Source organism: Pollachius pollachius, assembly GCF_949987615.1.
Source record: "Pollachius pollachius genome assembly, chromosome: 11".
In the NCBI taxonomy this organism is placed as follows: Eukaryota; Metazoa; Chordata; class Actinopteri; order Gadiformes; family Gadidae; genus Pollachius; species Pollachius pollachius.
Window position 1 is genome coordinate 22929247 of NC_136944.1, and position 21841 is coordinate 22951087.

Genomic DNA, 21841 nt, shown 5'->3' on the forward strand with positions numbered 1-21841 from the left:
GGGATGGGACCGCCCTCACCTCCGTCACTGGGCTGGGACCGCCCTCACCTCCGTCACTGGGATGGGACCGCCCTCACTGGCCTGGGACCGCCCTCACCTCCGTCACTGGGCTGGGACCGCTCTCACCTTTGTCACTGGGATGAGACCGCCCTCACCTCCGTCACTGGGATGGGACCGCCCTCACCTCCATCACTGGGATGGGGCCGCCCTCACCTCCGTCACTGGGATGGGACCGCCCTCACCTCCGTCACTGGGCTGGGACCGCCCTCACCTCCGTCACTGGGATGGGACCGCCCTCACCTCCGTCACTGGGATGGGACCGCCCTCACCTCCGTCACTGGGCTGGGACCGCCCTCACTGGCCTGGGACCGCCCTCACCTCCGTCACTGGGCTGGGACCGCTCTCACCTTTGTCACTGGGATGAGACCGCCCTCACCTCCGTCACTGGGATGGGACCGCCCTCACCTCCATCACTGGGATGGGGCCGCCCTCACCTCCGTCACTGGGATGGGACCGCCCTCACCTCCGTAACTGGAATGGGACCACCCTCACCTCCGTCACTGGGATGGGACCGCCCTCACCTCCGTCACTGGGATGGGACCGCCCTCACCTCCGTCACTGGGCTGGGACCACCCTCACCTCCATCACTGGGCTGGGACCGCCCAGTCCCTCCAGGCGACCGGGCCTTTTAATGGTTTTATTTCATAAAATATAAGTACTTTCAGACCAACTATCCTGATTTAAACTTTGTATTTGAGAAAGTCAAGAGGCCTTTTGTATTTTGCTTGCTTTAAAGTAAGACGCGTGCGATCACGGGAAAGCCAGAGTGGGGCGCTTCAGAGCAGGTTTCCCCCATCATGGGGTCCCGGTCCACCTACTCAGGGTTTGAGTTTGAGTGGTCAGCTGGTCTCTCAGTGCCTCCTCACCCCCAGAAGATCTTTTATCAACCTGCAGGGAGATAACACCCTTTCTGAAATCAACTCAAGGAAAAGGTCTGATGAGTGAACCACTCATCAGTTTGTGTGTTGCAATACTTTTCCAGAGACAATGTTGAACCATCAGACTTAAGGAGGTTGAGATTTATTTGGAAATCTGACAGGCATAGCCCAACAGCAAGCTCTCACCTTGAACAGAAATCAAGACAGCAGCACTACAGGTAAACGGTACTAGTGTTCGAGAATGTCAAATTCATAAACATCATTTTCCACTTGCACACCGTATATTCACACTCAGATCTGGTAGAACAAACACACAAACAAATGCAGTTAACTGTACTGTATGTCACACCTGGACTTCTCAAATAGACCACACAACATTCAGAGCAATTCAAGCACTTGGAACACTTACCCAGAGTGCATCTCACCTAACTATACACAGATCATTTATATATGGATATGCATATATGGTATTCAATAAACATTATTTCCATTTAAACAGTTTCATTAACAATTCAAAATCTTTTAGAATTCATAAATAGTGAAAAAATAAACAAAAATAGTTAATGTCTTGACAGGTCACAATGTGATTTAAATATGGTCCCAAAAAAACACCACGAATAGAAAAAGGAAAAGAATGTGCATGAATGGTACAGCCAACTCTTCAGACATTTAGAATGATAACCAGAACAAAAAGGAGTAGGAAAAGGCTAGAGAGAAGGGGTAACATAGTCACTCACAGCACTGACTGGGGGGGGTCAACTACACTCACGATGGAAGGATCTGGACCACTGTACAGGCAAGAACACACCTTAATCTTTCGGAGACCGCCTACACATCATCCCAAAACAAACCCGGCAAATACTTAAGCGCCCATCGAGATGTACAAGGCCTGGTGCCAGCGACGGACCGGAGCAGCAGAGACACCACCCAAGGGCTGTGCTGGTGACCAGGCGCCGCCCGGCGCTGCCCGGCAGACCGCAGGCTGTTCTGGAATGAGGTGAGCGTCTCCCGTTTGTTCTTGCTGCGCTGCGGTGGAATGGACGATGGTTGATCTTCTGGTGGGGAGCCTCTACTTGGTGGAGAGGATGAGGGCCACGATAAGGCCGTACAGGCCCAGGACCTCGGCGAAGATCAGGATCAGGATCATGCCCACGAAGAGCCGGGGCTGCTGGGCCGTGCCCCGCACGCCCGCGTCCCCGACAATGCCGATGGCGAAGCCGGCGGCCAGGCCGCTGAGGCCCACGCTGAGACCGGCCCCCAGGTGGAGGAAGCTCCTGGGGGGGGTGGACAGAAACAGGGGGTCACATCCTAATGTAAAGGATGCTGCGCTCCGGCCCAACCGTTGGCTGGCTGAAACGTTTGGGGAGACTCTTGACGAGTTCGGGAACAAATCTGTTCTGTGTGTTCGGCGGTGTCTGTCGGAAGCTTTTCGAACCGGTATCTGGTCTGATTCAACATGCAAAGTCTGAGGGCGTTTACGTCGGAGGATTAAAGCCTCAGAGTGTTTGTGCGCTGGCAGCACACAACCGCGACCTGTCAAGACGCGCGCGCTAGCAGCACACAACCAGCGAATCAGCGCAATGGACGAGACTAGCTCCGCAGAACGTACACGCTACCGTGTAGTTGCCGGTAGTCTTCGCAGATTTTCTGCCGAACGGGTCAGACGAGGGGCAACGGAGTGGCTGATAAAGGCTGTCGGCCTTTGGTTTGAGTCTAGGAGGTGTATGGGCCCCTTAAGATACTGGGTTCACATCATTCTGTTAGAGGCTAGGAAGCAGGATGTTTTCAAAAGACTCGGCCAGTATTTTATACCTTCTGAATGTCAGAAGATATAAATATATATAGAGATATCAGAGGGTATAGTATATGATGTTACTGGTGTAAAAGAATACTTCCTAAAAGCCTAGCTGCAGGGGATGGAAGTAATTGTAGCATGTATGACATTTTCTAGCCCACAATGCTGTGTTTCTCCAATGGTAGGGGTGGGAAAAAAAAAAAACGATTCTTCGATGCATCGCGATTCTCTCTAGAACGATTCCGTCTTGATGCAGATAAATTAATAATCGGTATTAAAAAAAAATCCGATTTTTTTTATTTGTTCGCCTGCTGCAACATTCTGTTCGCCAGAGAGGGATCATTTTAGTAATTTTAAAATTATTTAATTTATCTTCAGTGTGTATTGGCCAATCTGATTTGTCTTAACATGATTGTGATTCAGCCTACGCAGAGCATGCTCGCAAACTCACAGCCAGACACAAGAACTCCTTCTAATTCAAGAGCAGTTTTTCCTTTAATGACATAGAAAAGAAAGATTAGAAAGAAAAGAAAACAAACCTATTTTTTACATACTTCTATATTGTGTTGTAATGCAAGCTGCATTGATTATTGCATTGTTCATAGAAAGTCATATTTGTGACAAAAGCTTTTTTTCTAATAAAATATTAGGTAAGTTAATTCATCTGTTGATCTCTTTAATGATCATCACAAAAGTAGGAAATGAATAGCAAACTCAGATGTATATATATATTTTTGAAAATCACACATGGAAATGAACATAAAAAAGTTGTTGCATCGAGACGCATCGATAATCGTTTTAGAATCGAATCGTTGACCTCACAATCGGAATCGAATCGTGAGGTGCCAAGAGATTACCACCCCTATCCAATGGGTCACAAGCATTTATTTAAATGCTTAATAAACGTATATATTCAATCTTTACATTGCATAACTAGCACTGTAACTGCAGTCGCCATCTTTCTCACACCAGCTGGCTGGGCCACCTGTAAAGACTGACCTCTGGTGGCACATGCTGTGAACTACAGTACATCTTCGCACTACAGAACACCACCGCAACACAGTACTCGCGCCACCAGCTGAACAGAAGGTGTGTCTGTGTGTGACACCTTCTTACGGCCCAGGGCCTTGCATTGAAAACCTCCAGCCTTGTTTTACACCTACGCCTGGACCCACGCGACCCTTTAAGGCGCCCCCACCTGCCCCGTGCGTCGGACTCATGGACTCATGGACGGGCTGTGGCGGGCGGTCTTACTTGTAGAGGGTGATGTTTTCAGCGATGTTGTTGGCGATCAGCACGGCCACCACAAGGCCGTAGATGGCGATGATCCCCGCCATGACCACGGGGATGATGGACTTCATGATGAGCTCCGGACGCATCACCGACATGGCCGCGATGCCCGTGCCGCTCTTTGCCGTGCCGTATGCCGCGCCCAGGGCTGGAGAGACAAGAGGAGGGACATGAGACACAGAGGACAGAGACGAGGAGGAGGGAGACGAGGAGAGACAGGGAGGAGAGACACGAGACACAGAGGACAGAGACGAGGAGGAGGGAGACGAGGAGAGACAGGAGACCGACACGAGAAGACACACAGAGGAGGAGACGGGAGACAGAGGAGAGAGACACATGACAGACGCGGAGGAGAGACGGACACAGAGGTGAGCGACAGACATGGAGGAGACATGAGACACCACAGTCTATTTAGCGCCAAGGACGGCTGGACCAGTACAGCAACAATTGCGATAGTGTAATGTAATGTCCTCTTCCAGAGGGTGGAATGATCAACGTACAAACAGAAGCTTCAATATCTAAAGGTAGGCTATCCCGCTGGGAGGCTGCGTGTCTCGTGATCCCCTGTGGAGGAGCCTTACCGGGAACATGTGACCCGCGGCCAGCCGAGGGGCTGTTCTCAGCACAATGACTGAACGGCAAAAGCGGATCGTTCCCCATTTATAACTCCTCGATGTTGTCTGCCTCATAATCCGCGTCTCTGGACCCTCACGTGATCACGTGGAGAGGCGCCTCGAGCTGCGAGCGACGCGCAAACCCGCTCGTCCTATCGGCCCCGTTCTGCACTTGATCAACGAGACGGCCTTCGGTCTGGGATGTCATTCAATCACAAGGACCCATTTCCAAATGAGGTCCTCAAATCGAGCCGTGGACGTGAGGGGGCCTAGGAGGCTCGCCCAGTAGGCCTGACGTCGACAGCCTTCACGTCTCCGTTCACCCAGTGAACCATTTAACGCACCCATCCATGGAATGTGGAAGGACCCATGCCTTTTATGACCTCCGACCGATAATAACCGAACAGGAGGTCGATGTGATCTCTCCGAGGCCGAGAGCCGCGTGCACAGGATGGACCAGATCCCTTCCCCCGCCTCATCGCCGGCAGGTGTGCGAGTGACAGTAAGCCTGAATCTGAATAATCACCTCCGACCGGGACCCACAGCCGTTACCTTCTGCTGTACACGCTCCCTCACCCCAGGCCCACCTCACACAGGCCGGGTTGCATTACAGAATAAATCCTTTGACCACCACGGCCGAGGAGGCTCCAGGGAGGCCCGAGGAGGCTGACACTCACCGCTGAACACCATGGCCGAGGAGGCTCCCATCACGGCGAAGAACGAGGCGTACTCGGGGCTGGAGGAGGACATTCTCTCTGTGGTTGGAGTTCAGCTACGAGTGAGTCGTGTCGGTCCTGAAGTCCCACGGCCGCCGAGCTGCTAGGAGAGGAGAGACGAACAGCTGACACAGACCACCGGTGGACCAGAGGAAAATGGCGAAATGGAAAAAGTCACATGATCCGCTATGTTGGACGAGTCCATGTGGTAGACACGGAGGGGACCGATATCAGTACAGTCGTGTTTTTTCTTCGCCTGTTGGGTTCACCTGATTTCTGTATCGTTCCGATGGGTTTGACCGACGGGCGAATGGACGAACATGAGGTTTGGACGTGGTGGTACGTGCAGGTAGCAGGTGGTTTATTCATGGTTGGACGGCTGGAGTTGGTATGTTCTGCTGCATGTCACCTGCTTGTAGTTGAAATGTTGCATCGGAATACTGTGCAGATATGCATCAAATAGGTTTATAACCAGCCAGGATGATAACCGCACAAATATTTGAGATGACATCCATTTATGTGGGTTTGTACACAGCAGCATAGTGACGTTATAATCTTCCCGATATAAGAGGTCAAATGTTGTTGTACCCGTCGACTCCAGCTAGATGGCGCTATTGTGCTTCTTTAAATAGCGGTGGATTTACACAAAAACAAATGACATTTTGTATTTTTTGATGCCACCATCCAGATATTGAAAAGAATGTTGTGGAACTGGGAACATTGGTTTCCCGAAGGTAACACGTCACGCTGGGGGACGTCGTGGAGGGGTTGAGTTCTACACTGTGTTCCCATGACTGTCGTCAGGCGCTCGGAGCCCCTTATGGAGCTCATCATGGGAGTTCACCAGGAGCTCCATCATGGAGCTCAGCTCATCATGGGACTTCACCTGGAGCTCCATCATGGGACTTCACCAGAGCTGTGTCGTGGGACTTCAGGATCCCTTCAGACTTTAAAATCCGTTGTCTTTCCCGTCTCTAACATTTTAAAATTCGTATTTTTCCATCACCTTAGAATCGATACATATAACATGCAAAATAGTCGATGCATAAAGGTATATCATTTTATATTTAAATCTCATTCATATTATTCGCATGTTGCAGCAATCCACATATTGTCAGCCTGATATTCAGTGGTTGGACTCACGACCTGCAGGCGACCAGCGAACTCTGCTGGGCAATCAATGTACTGCCACACTCCGATAACTAAGGTATAGGTTGTGGTTAGAGGCCCAGTTCTGACATCAGGATCAGAAATTCCACGCCTGCATGTTTTGTGTACAAAACCCAGTGTACAAAATATAAGTTTCCCACATATTATAATACTAAAGATGTGGTTTTATACATGTTAGAATCCCATGAAAAACAAAATGTTGGTTAAAATATCCACTTTAATGAATGTAGCCGACATTAAAAATCAACATAAATATGCTAAAGTCCAAACATTTGCAGTCTTACCGATTTAACATAATCAGGTGAATGCTCTCCATGTTATGTAACTCACATGACTTATGATTGACAACATCAACGCAAGAGTAAAAGAGTTCCATCTTCGATGTCCCCGGAGGAGGCTGTGAGCGTGTTCTCTGCTGCCGCGCACGACACTTCATTCTACTAGGCCTCACAACGGGCAGACGAGCCTGGCGATCCATGTCGGTTCGGCCGCAGCACAAACCTCAACGTTTAACATTCCTTTCATACACTTTGATTTAAAAAATTGATTACAAAAACAGCAATGCAAAAAGAAAAAAGGAGAATGAACAGAATATTCCGTGAACCTGCTCACGATCGCCCAGGTGGATCCGACATCCGCCCAGCGGCCTTTGAGGAGGTGCACCACCAGCACACCTGCTAAATAACAAAAGCTAAGCCTGCGTTTGAATCCAGCTTATACCAAGATTAAATGATTCAATGTTTTAAATCCTTAGATGACGTCACTCCCGCAGAGTGAGACTATCCACTCTACACGCACGCACGCACGCACACACACACCGTGTGTGTGTGTGTCTCCATCACCCAGTCTTTCTCTCAATGGCCTCCACGCGGTTCCCGGTCCCAGCGATACTATTGAATTAGGTCAAGACAAGCAAATGTGCTCCGGTGGTCGTTGGACAATACAATACACATGGACGGTGAAAGGGTATATATATAGAGATATATCTCGCATCACATGCTACTCTCGGGAAAGCTGTAGGAGGTGAAAGGGGCGGGGCATGGCGCGAGCGCCGGCTTGTGGGCGGAGCTGCTGATGAAGCGACACTGAAACCCTTTTTTAAGGTCGAAGGGGGTGGAGCTTTGAGGGGGCGAGGTGGGGGCGGGAGGCATGCCTCCCCGCGGCCCCGCCCTCAGTCCCAGCCGTTGTCCTTGATCATGTGGGACAGCTCGATGATAAACTTCCCCTCCTTGTACTTCTGGCTCAGCTCGAAGGCTTGCTCCTGGGGTGGAAGGGGATGGTGAACATTGGGTCAAAGAATGAAAGGGTTCAGAGACAGCCCTAGACAGCTGTACTCTGTCTAGGGCTGTTATAATATCATTCCATGCATCAATTCATCTCTACACATAAGCCTGGCCTAAAGGAATCAGCAGTATATATGTTGATTGATTCCAATGGTCTGTTGTTCATACTATAGAATGATATATTGCTTGTTTGGTGAATAATACAGAGCAGAAGGAACTTTGAAAAGAAAAATCGCATTCTAAATCACAATTGCAATATCGGTCGAAATAAATCCCAATTTGATTATTTCCCCAAATCTTTCCGCCCTGACGCGGCCCGGCGCCACTCACGTATTTCCAGCCCAGGGTGGTGTGACAGTTCTCACAGTAGATGTCGGCCACAGCGTGGAGCCCCGTAAGCAGAAGCCTCTCCTCGGCCGGCCCGCAGCCCACGTTCACGCTGCAACGCGCCCACAGAACACACTCAGACAGCGCCTCCAACAGCCCACATTCAGGCTGCAACGCGCCTACAGAACACACTCAGACAGCTCCTCCAACAGCCCACGTTCAGGCTGCAACGCGCCCACAGAACACACTCAGACAGCGACTCCAACAGCCCACATTCAGGCTGCAACGCGCCCACAGAACACACTCAGACAGCGCCTCCAACAGCCCACATTCAGGCTGCAACACGCCCACAGAACACACTCAGACAGCGCCTCCAACAGCCCACGTTCAGGCTGCAACGCGCCCACAGAACACACTCAGACAGCGCCTGGTCTTCTGTTCACCTCTGTTTGTGTTTGGTTTCGCTTCCTCTCTTGTTGACACAGTAGCGTCATTTCACAAGAAGCAGAGTATCTCTCCATCAGAACCCTGATTGATTTAGAAGGCTGGAATGAACCATTCTTTCACAATACATTTGTTGTCCTGGAAGATGGAGGGTCCTTCGAATGGAGACCTACTGACCCAGGGAGAGGGGGGCTCACTGAGGGAGGGGGTGACTGACCCAGGAAGGGGGGGGCTCAGCCAGGGAGGGGGTTACTGACCCAGGGAAGGGGTGACTGACCCAGGGAGGGGGGATACTCACCCAGGGAGGGGGCTGCTGTCCCAGGGAGGGATTGACTAACTGGGGTTGACATCTCACTTCAAGGTCCATTCTGTTGTTTTTTTTACTGCGTTGCGCAACCTTGGTTACGTAAACAAAAGCTAAATAAAGCTCTAACTATAGATCCCCTGTTTACAAATGTTGCTGGTTTCTAGGTGATTATAAAGGCATGCATGTTAGAGAATGACTTTTATTCAGGGAATTTGACTCCCAAAGAGGAGTCGTTCTTTTGTCCCGCTGGGCTTTGTGGCGTCATGTTGATACTAGAATGCATTCAGCCCTCATCTATTCTCACAGACACCCTCGCTGGTGTGTATCACGAGACAGGGGTTGACAGACCATCCAGTCATTGTGGACTTTGACCCTGTGGGTCGGGGTGAACGCTAGTTCCCTTATCTTTACTAGGTGTGCGTCGGGGTGAACGCTAGATCCATTATCTTCACTAGGTGAAGGTCAGAGAATTCCCCACAGCTCCGCCTCCCTCCACCGTAGACACGGTTTGCGGTAGCCATGGTAACCTAGAGGAGTCTTCACAGGTACCGACAAGGTGTGGGGAGGGAGGGAGCAGCTCTGAGATACTCACACAGAGTTGAAGAGGTAGGCTCGTCCCTGGCTCCCCTGGAAAGACTGGAGAAGACAGAGAGGAGGTCACAACCATGAGGTCACAACCACGAGACTAAAAACATGACACTCAACATGGGCGTGGCACGTGGGCGTGGCACGTGGGCGTGGCACACACATCGCTGCTCCTTCAAGGAGGTCAGGTTACCTCTTCTGCTGGCCAACATGTGGAATGGTCAGCTGAATGAAAAGGTAGGTTGGATGAAGGGGTTAGTTTAAGTTGGAAGAAGTGATAGGTTGGATGAAGGGGTTAGTTTTTAGTAAGATGAAGGGGTTGGTTGGATGAAGTGGTTAGCTTGATGAAGGGGTTAGCTGGATGAAGGGGTTAGCTGGATGAAGGGGTTAGCTGGATGAAGGGGTTGGTTGGATGAAGGGGTTGGTTGGATGAATGGGTAAGCGGGATGAAGATGTTACTGGGCCTGTGTACAAACATCTTTAAGCGCAGCACATCCATGTGCCATCATCATCATCATCATCATCGCACACACTAAGTGAGGCCGCTGAGGTTTTGTCAGCCGGTCTGCAGCGTGTTTCCATGGTGACGGTTACTCTCCGTGGAGTCAGGCAGAAGGCCGGGCGGCGGGGCGAGGCCGACTGACCTTGGAGATGAGGTCGTCATGGTTGGCCAGGTGTGCGCGGCAGTGGACACAGCTGTAGCGACGGTGGCAGGAGTCCAGGTATGCCTGGAAGGTCTTGGCCCTGGTCAGCTTCACCATGTCTGAGGAGACGATGGGAGAGGACGACGATCACACGACACACAGAGCCTTCTGAAACACGGGCCGATGCACTGAGACTCCTTGGCGCAGGGTGACCTTTAGCCTTTAACCTTTAGTCGGGGCATCTTTAGTCTTTTTTACGAAACCAAAACAAAGAGCTGTTATCCTCGCTATCTCCGTTGTGTACGGGGAATGGGTTAGCCCAGCGAATGTTAGCGCTCGGCACTTGGTTCTATGACCATCCTCACTGTACCGACAGAGATATATATATATATATATATATATATATATATAGATGTTTCTCTTTCTTCTGATCAACGTACTTATTGTAAGTCGCTTTGGATAAAAGTGTCTGCCAAATGCCCTGAATGTAAATCTTACTTTGTGAAGACCTGACCAATCTATCATATGCTTGGCATAGAAAAGGCATCGCAATGTTATATGACAGTTGCTCCAATTTTTTCATCAAAGTACCCCTTTGACCGGAACAAAACATTTAATAAATGCACTAAATGTAATTGTTGGGAATTCTCCAACTTTACAAACAGTTCACCCTTAGTAATAGAGTAGAGCCCTAGCAGACCAGCTGTAGGCCTCTGTACCACACAACACTGTTCTCCACATCCATTAGTCTAATCACAAAGGGTTCCTATCTTTAAGTGCAACTGGCTCATATTTGCATATGTGAAAATACACGTACCCGGTCGACTGCCACACGACCTTAATCTCAAAATGCACCGAGAAGTCTTCCTGGTCGAGCGGCTGCTACAACAGCCCATAAGAGCATGAGCCTGTCTAATTTTAGTCTACTTTAATTTGCGAAACCCGGATTAGTATCTTTCCCTTGTGGCATTTTACTGTATTACATGCGACCCCCTGCAAAGTCAATATCTCGTCTCCAACACAACAACAGTCGGTCACATGCGACCCCCCTCCATGCTTTAATGTCATAACTAATTCCGATGTGTGCTGTCGCTAAGCTCCCACATGCATGCAACATCTAGCATCTATCACGGGGATTGTCTCCCTGCTGCAGGTCAGATGCGCATTGCAGGAGGTTCCTTGTTCGCTTCCTACTGACCGGATAGTGGGGTCTTCACCCGGATAGTGGGGTCTTCACGGTGGGGCTTCGTGGGTTAGCTGACCGTCATCCGATGGACTGTTAAGCCGTCTGGAGAAACACGGGGACCCTGCGGGGAGCTGCTGGTTCCTGGGGGGGGCAGACCATGCGCTGCGGATCCACACATAAAGGATCGCTCGGGAGTCGATCCCTCCAACAGATCCCTCAGCCCCTTCGCACCCGTGGCTGACAGATCTTGTCCAACTCGAAACGCACTTCGATGTCGTTATTTAATTAATATTTCAACGTCGTCTCGCTTGACAAAGGTTATTTTCGTGGCCGTGGCGGGAGAAAAAAAGTCCTTGTTTACCAAAACACAGACTGGCGGAAGTGCGTCTGCGCCATCTAGTGCAAAACACATCTCGGCCGACCAATAGCAATCGAGGATTTGATAGACGGAATATAGGTCAACCAATGAGAGCGGACCTCACATGCGTGTCTTGTTATGGCCTCGGAGGTACAAAGAGCAGCGGTCTGAATATTGGAGTGAAACTTTCACCTGTACAGTATTATTTCTGCACGACCAAATAATTTGTGTTTTTAAATACAAGAAAAGATAAAAGCACAGATAACAAAAGCAATGTTTTTTTAATTGAAGATGGATTGGTATTGTTAGTAGGGTATGCTCATTTGTTAAAGAACATTACAGAACTCTGTTACTGTGCTCATAAGAGTAGTAATGTCAGCGCTGGAGAGATTAACAGCGATTAATGAGCTCACACCTACTGTATAAACTCACTTGTCACACTGCAATGCACAGCCAGCCTAGTAAGAAAAAGAATTGCTTTGTTCCAGCAGGGAGCTGGTTGATTATTATCACAGAAATGTGTGCAGACTTTGACCACAGGGAAACCCAGAAGACATCCAGTATATTGTGCACATAAACGCCTCTTTGGTCAACAGAAGGTGTCCCTCATTTCAACAGATTGCTAGACTCGAAAAGGTCATTACCTACGTGCTTATGGAAATACAAACTTTAAATAAGCAGAATCATTTGAGGACAGCATGATTACAATAATTCAGATTGTTTGTCACTCTTCTCCTATAAATGTAAGTATTAATGTTCTATAAGTCAACTGCGCCACAGAACTTAAACTAAATAATATCATGAACACAATCCACAATGACGTCATATTTATTTTCTTATCAGAAAATCATCAAGGCCCAACCCTCAAAACAACCAGTCAAACCAGTACATTCCCATCCAACCAGTGGGTGCATCCTCTGTATTCCAGAACCCCCACTAAACACACAGCGGGAATAACTTGTTTTTAATCAAAAGAAGGAACCTTTAGTCTTTGTGCTTTCTTTCACATTTCAACATTGTTTTATTTCACCGTTATTCATCTAGGTTGAACTCTATTCAGAAGCCTTCCAAACCAGCATGTACTAATTTAGGTGGGCTACTTCTGCTAAGCATTAGCTTAGCATCGTGCTAAGCTTCTTCCTTCGGAGAAGAGTCAGCGCGGGTCAGCTTCCTGCGGTGTGAGGTGGGACAGGAAGTTGGTGAGACGCGTGGGGTAGTCCGTCATCACCCCCGTGGCGCCCAGTCTCAACGCCGTCTCCATGTCCTGCTCCTCGTTGCAAACAAACAAATGGACCTGCAGCAGGAAGTCATTCTATTAAGCATCAGGTGTTATTCACAGGTCCAGCACTGAACCATAAATCAACACCCTGCATGAGGAGCTGCATGAGGAGCTTTAGATCTGTTTTGGACGGTTAAAATATATATCTTTAGGAGAAAAAAATCCAGAACCTGTGTACTTTAGGAGCAAGGTAGGGTGGGGGGGGGAGAGAGCGAGAGAGAGAGAGAGAGAGAGAGAGAGAGAGAGAGAGAGAGAGGGGGAGAGAAATCAGACATCTTTCTTACCTGGATCCCGCGGGCTGCCAGGTGTCTGAAGAGGCTCGGTCTCATCGTCAGCCTTGGAGGACGGAGATGATTTGGGTCTTTATATTTCTTTACTATGCAGTTATCGTTTAAAGGCTGAAGCAACTTACCCAGGGTCCTTTTTCCCAATGCATTTTTCAAAGAAAAAGCAAAATGTAAAACTCGAATCCGATTCGATCAATCAGTGTGTTTACATGCAGAGGGAAACCAAGTCCGGAAAGGAGACCAGATTAAGTTATGGTAACCATGTTATGGTAACCAGGTTATTGTAACCAGTGTGGAGTGGGCGTTAAAATCACGATAGCTCAACAACACTTACTTCTCTAGAAAAAGGAGAAGCAGCTTGTTTTTCAAGATTCTTTCTTCAGGTATGTACGTCCTTCAGAGAGAAAGAGCGAGAGAGAGAGAGGAACTTTCAGCATCATGTTTCATACACACGTTCACCTCATCAGCTTCTCACAGCTGAATGAGCACAGACCTGATAACCAATAAAAACACACGGTGAAGATTGTTTACAGCACTGCTAACAGTTGGAATGTGTAGGGTGGGGGTGTCTATCTCACAAACAAACAAACACACACACACACACACACACACACACACAGACACACAGAAACTCAAAGATGAGCATGAGGTAATCTGGTGAAGCTGCTAGACGATGCCTCCCCCTTCGTTTAGCATATTAAGACACAGAGATGAATCCATGATCCATAAGTGAACCGCACCCACCTGTTGATGACGGGGATGAGGTAGAACTGCAGGAAGCTCTCCCCCAGAGGGACGAAGGGCAGCAGGCCGCTGTAGAACAGCAGCAGCAGCAGCACGCCTCTCCTCATGCTGAAGCTGTACGGCATGGAGGGGTTCTGGGGACGGAGGGAGAGAGGGGGTGAGAGGGAGAGAGGGAGGGAGGAGGGAGAGGGTGAGAGAGGGAGGAGGGAGGGGGTGAGAGAGGGAGGGAGGGAGGGAGGCAGGGAGGGAGAGTGAGAGGAGGAGGGAGGGGGTGAGAGAGGGAGGGAGGGAGGCAGGGAGGGAGCGTGTGAGCCTCTGAGTACCAGCTGGGTCCCTCAGGCTGAGTCTGTAACCCCCCCAGACGGCAGGGTCCCGGAGGAGGTCGGCCGTGGCGGAGCTCACCTCTCGCCTGCAGGTCTTCAGGATGCTGTGGTCGACTGAGGCCCAGACCGTGATGTGCTCTCTGCCATAGCGCCTCACCAGCTCAGACACCTGCGGAGAGTTCCAGAGAGACTTCACCTCCGTGTCCACGCACACAGTGTCTATGATGAAGTGGGATTCTCTTTGCTCAGTACAGGACCGACAGCAGCCACTCTTATAGTTAGTACGAATTCTAGAGGCTGGGATATCGAGTGAGATTGAGGAGATCCAGCTCCATGTATGGTTGGTTGAGCTGACCATCCTAGCTCATCATCCTGGCGTCCAGAGGGACTTCGCTCTCACTCTGACTGATTGATGACTGATTAAAACCAGGAGCTAAACACTCATTCTGTGGGTCATCCAGGGCTGAGAAGGACCCGGTGCACCGGGAAGAACAGGGGAACATCTCGGCCCTCCTGGCACCTTCTGGATCAGCCTGCAGTTCAGCTCCTTGATCTCGACGTTGACCGGCATGCGGGGGAACTTCCTGAACAGGTCCTCCAGCAGGGCGAACTTCCTGTCTGCCCCGCTGCTGAGGTGACCTGGGGGAGGGGGACCAATCAGAAGAAGGGAAGGCTCGGAGTGCACACACACACTCACACACTCACACACACACACACACGCACATACATATACAATGACACACACACATACATATGCATACACTATCACACACACACACACACACACACACACACACACAGACACAGACACACACACACACATACACTCACACACACACACACATACATATACAATGACACACACACATACATATGCATACACTATCACACACACACACACACACACATATACAATGACACACACATACATATGCATACACTATCACACACACACACACACACACACACACACACACACACAGACACAGACACACACACACACACACACACACACAGACACACACACACAATCACTCACACACACACACACACACATACATATACAATGACACACACACATACATATGCATACACTATCACACACACACACACACACACAATGACACACACACACACGGCCCATATAAAACAGACCCATATTGTGGATAATGAAGACGTGAATATGAAGGTAAGATAAATCCCACAGACCTGCGTTAAATGTGACTTCCAGCCTCTCCTTATACAGTGGCAAGTCCTACAAGGGAGACACGCGTCATGAACACACCCAACATGAGCACGCCCGCTGCCCATGATGGGCGACCTCTGACCTGCAGGTTGAGGGACGACATGTCCACGTCGTGGCCCGTCTGCCTCAACAGGTTCTCGTCATGTGACACGATCACGTGACCGTCGGCGGTCAGGTGACAGTCCAGCTCCATCAGCTCCGTGCCCAGCCCCTCTGAGCTGAGGAGAGAGGAGGGAGGAGGGAGGAGAGAGGAGAGAGGAGGGAGGAGGGAGGAGAGAGGAGGGAGGAGAGAGGAGAGAGGAGGGAGGAGGGAGGAAGGAGGAGGGAGGAGGGAGGAGAGAGGAGGGAGGAGAGAGGAGAGAGGAGGGAGGAGGGAGGAGAGAGGGGAGAGGAGGGAGGAGGGAGGAAGGAGGAGGGAGGAGGGAGGAGAGAGGAGGGAGGAGAGAGGAGAGAGGAGGGAGGAGGGAGGAGAGAGGGGAGAGGAGGGAGGAGAGAGGAGAGAGGAGGGAGGAGGGAGGAGAGAGGAGGGAGGAGGGAGAAGGAAGGAGGAGGGAGGAGGGAGGAGAGAGGAGGGAGGAGAGAGGAGAGAGGAGGGAGGAGGGAGGAGGGAGGAGAGAGGGGAGAGGAGGGAGGAGAGAGGAGAGAGGAGAGAGAAGAGAGGAGGGAGGAGGGAGGAGGGAGGAGGGAGGAGAGAGGAGAGAGGAGGCAGGAGAGAGGAGGTAGGAGGGAGGAGAGAGGAGGGAGGAGGGAGGAGAGAGGAGAGAGGAGGGAGGAGAGAGAAGAGAGGAGAGAGGAGGGAGGAGGGAGGAGGGCGGAGGGAGGAGAGAGGAAAGAGGAGGGAGGAGAGAGGAGAGAGGAGAGAGAAGAGAGGTGGGAGGAGGGAGGAGGGAGGAGGGAGGAGAGAGGAAAGAGGAGGGAGGAGAGAGGAAAGAGGAGGGAGGAGAGAGGAAAGAGGAGAGAGAAGAGAGGAGGGAGGAGGGAGGAGGGAGGAGAGAGGAAAGAGGAGGGAGGAGAGAGGAGAGAGGAGAGAGAAGAGAGGTGAGTGTGCGTGTGATTGGCGTGTGAGTGTGTGTGTGTGGTAGTGTGATTGTGAGTGTGCGTGTGAGTGTGAGTCTGAGTGTGAGTGTGCGTTTGAATATGTGCGTTCACGTCCTACCTGATGAATCGCACTTATCAGGTAACATGGAATGGCTCCTTGTCCAAACCTTGCACGCTTGATACAGGTGTCCCTCAAGGCTCGGTGCTGGGGCCTCTTCTGTTCTCCCTCTACACCAGATCTCTGGGCTCTGTAATTACATCCCACGGCTTTTCCTATCACTGCTATGCTGACGACACTCAGCTATTTCTCTCCTTTCCCTCATCTGACAAAGCCCTGATTGCAACACGCATATCTGAATGTCTGGCAGAAGTCAGCACCTGGACAACTGCCCATCACCTGAGGCTTAACCTCAACAAGACTGAGCTCCTCCTAATACCAGGGAAAGATTGCCCACACATGGACTTACTGGTCACTGTTGAGAACATCACTGTATCTCCTTCTCCAACTGCCAAAAACCTTGGTGTAGTGTTGGACAATCAGTTGTGCTGCACCGCAAACATCACTGCGGTGGCCCGGTCCTGCAGATTTGCACTTTACAACATCCGCAGGATCCGGCCCTTCCTCACAAGGGAAGCAGCTCAGCTTCTAGCCCAATCACTGGTCATCTCCCGCCTCGACTACTGCAACTCGCTCCTGGCTGGACTCCCTGCCTCTGCGATTAAACCCTTGCAGCGCATCCAGAATGCGGCAGCGCGCCTCGTGTTCAACCTACCAAAGTTCTCACATGTAACCCCCCTCTTCCGAGACCTCCACTGGCTCCCTGTAATAGCTCGCATCAGATTCAAGATGATGGTACTGGCATACAAGGCAGTCGATGGAACTGCCCCTGCCTACCTCCAAGCATTAGTAAAGCCACACACCCCAGCTCGATCCCTCCGCTCAACTACCTCAGCTGGACGTCTGGTACCGCCATCGCTAAGAGCAAGCAAAGGTCGATCAGCGAAGTCGCAACTTTTCTCTGTTTTGGGACCTCAGTGGTGGAACGAGCTCCCTACCGATGTCAGGATCGCAGAGTCGCTCACCAGCTTCCGCAAAAGACTCAAAACTCACCTGTTCAGAGTTCATCTCGACTCTGCATAGAAACCAATGCACAGCCACCATTGAATGTTGTACGTCCTGGCAGTTGTACATTGCACTTATTCAAGGTACTTAATTGTGTAGCATCTACAGTAGCTGCTATCGCTGCTTTACACGGGGAATGGGTTAGCCTAGCAATTGTAATACTTGCACTTGGTTCTATGAACGTCTTTACTGTACCGACAGCGATATATTGTTTCACTTCTTATGACAAATGTACTTATTGTAACAAATGCACTTATTGTAAGTCGCTTTGGATAAAAGCGTCTGCTAAATGCCCTAAATGTAAATGTAAATGTAAATGAATATGTGTGTGTGTGTGTTAGTGTGATTGTGAGTGTGAGCGTGAGCGTGAGTGTGCGTGTGTGTTAGCGTGATTGTGAGTGTGAGCGTGAGCGTGAGTGTGTGTGTGTGTGTGTGTGTGCGTACTGACTTATTGAACGCCTCCATGGTGTTCTCGATCCGTTCTCCGCATCCTGGAGGAGACAAACAACAACAAGCGAGCGATGAACATGTGGCGATAACTGGAGGGCTGAAGGGGGGGCGGGGGTATGACCGTAAAGGTCCCATGACAAGCCACCAGGTGGGCCTGTCCACCTAGGTGTGTGACGGATAGACGAGCAACGTTTGCTACAGTCCACTGGGTGGGCTGATCTATCGCGCACACATCTAGGTGGACACGCCCACCTGTGATGTCATAAGGGGCAGATTTCCTAACCGGCTTGTAATGGCTAGTCACACCACACCTGGTGGCATGTCATGGGACCTTTAAGACATGGAGCCCTAAACCTCCCCTTCCCCCCTCACTCGCTAGGGCTCATGGGATATGTTACAGGAACAAGGCATCAGTCTGACTCTTATCGAACAGTGCACTCTGGGTATTATGTCTTGCTACCGTACTACACAGGGAGCCCGATTTGTACACTCACACTCACTTAAATAAATAGAATATAGGGCACAAGTGGACCAACCAGATTTCATCTCTCTGGACCATGTGATGGTTCCACTGTGCAACCATGGGGAGGACTTTGAGCTTCACGTAGGGACGCGGTCAATGTGTTCCCTTCCTGTTTGTTCAGCCAAGGAGGCTTGAAGCCTGATGATGTGTGGCTGATCCACCAAGCTGCTTGGAGGACCGCATGGGGCGCGAGGAACTGATTAGACCAACAGGAGAGACCCTGAGAGGAGACACCATCTCACTCCACGAGAGGAGAGACCGTCTCACTCCCTGAGAGGAGACCCCGTCTCACTCCCTGGGAGGAGAGACCTTCTCACTCCCTGAGAGGAGAGACCGTCTCACTCCCTACCAGGAGAGACAGTCTCACTTCCTGAGAGGACAGACCCTCTTACTCCCTGACAGCAGACACAGTCTCACTCCCTGACAGGAGACCCCGTCTCACTCCCTGAGAGGACAGTCCCTCTCACTCCCTGAGAGGAGACACAGTCTCACTCCCTGAGAGGAGACACCGTCTCACTCCCTGAGAGGATGGACATCTCACCCCCTACCAGGAGAGACTGTCTCACTCCCTGAGAGGACAGACCCTCTCACTCCCTGACAGGAGACACCGTCTCACTCCCTGAGAGGAGAGACCGTCTCACTCCCTGAGAGGAGACACAGTCTCACTCCCTGAGAGGAGACACAGTCTCACTCCCTGAGAGGAGACACCGTCTCACTCCCTGAGAGGAGAGACCGTCTCACTCCCTGAGAGGAGAGACCGTCTCACTCCCTGAGAGGAGACCCCGTCTCACTCCCTGAGAGGAGTGACCGTCTCATTCCCTGAGAGGAGACACAGTCTCACTCCCTGAGAGGAGTGACCGTCTCACTCCCTGAGAGGAGAGACCCTCTCACTCCCTGACAGGAGACCCCGTCTCACTCCCTGAGAGGAGACACCGTCTCACTCCCTGAGAGGAGAGACCGTCTCACTCCCTGAGAGGAGAGACCCTCTCACTCCCTGACAGGAGACCCCGTCTCACTCCCTGAGAGGAGACACAGTCTCACTCCCTGAGAGGAGACACCGTCTCACTCCCTGAGAGGAGACCCCGTCTCACTCCCTGAGAGGATAGACATTCTCACCCCCTACCAGGAGAGACTGTCTCACTCCCTGAGAGGACAGACCCTCTCACTCCCTGACAGGAGACACAGTCTCACTCCCTGACAGGAGACCCCGTCTCACTCCCTGAGAGGAGACACCGTCTCACTCCCTGAGAGGAGAGACCGTCTCACTCCCTGAGAGGAGACCCCGTCTCACTCCCTGAGAGGAGAGACCCTCTCACTCCCTGACAGGAGTGACCGTCTCACTCCCTGAGAGGAGAGACCCTCTCACTCCCTGACAGGAGACCCCGTCTCACTCCCTGACAGGACACCCCGTCTCACTCCCCAGCGGTGTGAACCCCAGCGGCTCCACCTCCTCCATCTCCTCTTCACCTCCTCCTCCAAATTCACCTCCCCCTCCCCCTCCCCCCTCCCCCTCAGCTCACCTCCGTCTCTTCCCAAAGACGTATCTTTTCCCGCCCGCAATCCCCTTCCAGCCAACAGGATCTCCTCTACAGTCTCTTGGCTGTAGGTCCCTCTGCAGCAGACAGACCCCCCCCCCCCCCCCCCCCCCCCCGGGCCCCTCCTACCTCCTCGGTGTGAGATGTGTCTGCTGTGGAAGGCGGTGCGTTTCCTGCGGTGCAGCAGCTGGGGGTTCCTCAGCAGGTAGAGCGAGGTCAGGGCGTACCCGCCCAGAACGGGGAACACCAGGAACAGCAGCCCGCTCATCCTCTGAGACCGGGGGGCACGCTGACACACACACACACACACACACACACACACACACAGATACAGAACAGGATGCTCAGATGAACCCCTGCTGGTGGCTGGTCGGTCCGGCCGGCGGTCAGAAGCCGAACATCAGGAATGAAACCACAGAATTCAGACGTGCTGAAGACGCCCGGCGCCCAGAGAGCTCTGCAGCGAGTGGAGCTCTGCGCCGAACCAGTAACCTCTAAACATTAACCAGCTCCTCGCCTCACCGCTCACTAAGTCACCTGAAGGCTGAAGAATGTTGAAGCTTTCTTCTTCTCCTGAAAGAGAGGATGTCAGAAGCCGGTCCGACCGGTTATTGGAACACTCTCCCACCGCTGAGGGGCAAAACCACAATGAGGAGACAGGTCCCAGTCAGCCTGGAACGCTCTCTCCTGTGTGTGTGTGTGTGTGTGTGTGTGTGTGTGTGTGTGTGTGTGTGTGTGTGTGTGTGTGTGTGTGTGTGCGTGCGTGTGTGTGTCCTGGCAGGTCCCAACGGATTGTAAAATCTGTTAATGAAAGACCATTCTATCCCTCTCTCAGTCTCTCGCATTATCTCTCATTATCACTCACATTATCTCTCCATCTCTCCCTCTGGTGTGTACGACCATGTAGTTTCTCTCTATTTTAGGGGTTTCGATTGAGACCGGGCTGACGTGCTGTTGTGTGAGACGCTTTCCTCTGGACGTCTGAAGACTGGGGCTCAAACGTTCATGAAACGAGCTCCTGCAGCTATAAGCCTCCTTACAGAACCCTGGAACGGGAATAATGTAGAAATTCGTACCTTAGTCACCGTTGTTAAAAGGAACAGCAGTAGTAAATGATTGCTGGACCCTCAGTGAAGCGGGAAGGTGTTCCTCTTAGAACAGGTGAGCTGCGTGTTTGACGAGGGAGAGGCCACACGGATGGAGGCTGTAAACCCAGAGCTGACCCTCGGCTCTCCAGAAGGACACGCCGTTGAAAGGCGAGTGCAGCCTCAGCATAGCACTGCGGCTCTCTGTTGTTCTGCGGTCAACAGCCTGGTGAATGAACTGAACGGTGGAACTCGGCCTGGAGGCTTCTAGAACCGGGGTCAGCCCCAGGGCAGCGCTGCGGATGGAGAGACGCTGTCGACCGCACGGCTCCAACACCGTTCACCTTAGTCACGATCTGTTGCCTCTTGGCAGGTGTTTTATCATTTTGTCACCTCAGTGGTAGCCGACGGTTTCCTTTAAGTTTATGACTATTAGTTCTTCTCTTAACTGATAAATGGACTGCATTTATACTTCGCTTTTGCTAACCAGTTGCTGCTAAAAGCGCTTTACAATACTGCCCAACATTCACAGATTCATGCACACATTCACA

The 21841-nt window shown here is 51.3% G+C and overlaps 3 protein-coding genes across 4 annotated transcripts; all 3 read right to left on the reverse strand.

Moving 5' to 3' along the window:
* Window positions 1–838: 838 nt before the first annotated feature.
* On the reverse strand, window positions 839–5505 carry LOC307082254 (V-type proton ATPase 16 kDa proteolipid subunit c). 2 transcript variants are annotated; one of them, XR_013812205.1, is made up of 4 exons: window positions 5315–5505; window positions 3988–4171; window positions 1125–2212; window positions 839–948 (listed from the first exon to the last, which is right to left on the reverse strand). XR_013812205.1 is itself a non-coding variant. In XM_079745769.1 (3 exons), exons 1-3 carry the CDS (start codon window positions 5385–5387, stop codon window positions 2008–2010), a joined length of 462 nt encoding a protein of 153 aa, XP_079601895.1. In that variant the 5' UTR covers window positions 5388–5505; the 3' UTR covers window positions 1074–2007. The 2 variants fall into 2 exon arrangements, 1 of the variants encoding a protein (XP_079601895.1); XM_079745769.1 differs by lacking the exon at window positions 839–948 and having other exon boundaries at window positions 1074–2212.
* A 1217-nt stretch (window positions 5506–6722) lies between these two features.
* ypel3 (yippee-like 3) lies at window positions 6723–11673 on the reverse strand. Its single transcript, XM_079746856.1, has 5 exons — window positions 11312–11673; window positions 10114–10232; window positions 9477–9520; window positions 8137–8245; window positions 6723–7784 (listed from the first exon to the last, which is right to left on the reverse strand). Exons 2-5 carry the CDS (start codon window positions 10228–10230, stop codon window positions 7695–7697), a joined length of 360 nt encoding a protein of 119 aa, XP_079602982.1. The 5' UTR covers window positions 10231–10232; window positions 11312–11673; the 3' UTR covers window positions 6723–7694.
* Window positions 11674–11957: 284 nt separating this feature from the next.
* On the reverse strand, window positions 11958–20884 carry gdpd3a (glycerophosphodiester phosphodiesterase domain containing 3a). Its single transcript, XM_079747189.1, has 11 exons — window positions 20743–20884; window positions 20335–20494; window positions 18146–18188; window positions 15619–15754; window positions 15500–15545; window positions 14811–14929; window positions 14370–14459; window positions 13968–14101; window positions 13558–13617; window positions 13221–13272; window positions 11958–12951 (listed from the first exon to the last, which is right to left on the reverse strand). Exons 2-11 carry the CDS (start codon window positions 20471–20473, stop codon window positions 12811–12813), a joined length of 960 nt encoding a protein of 319 aa, XP_079603315.1. The 5' UTR covers window positions 20474–20494; window positions 20743–20884; the 3' UTR covers window positions 11958–12810.
* Window positions 20885–21841: the final 957 nt, after the last annotated feature.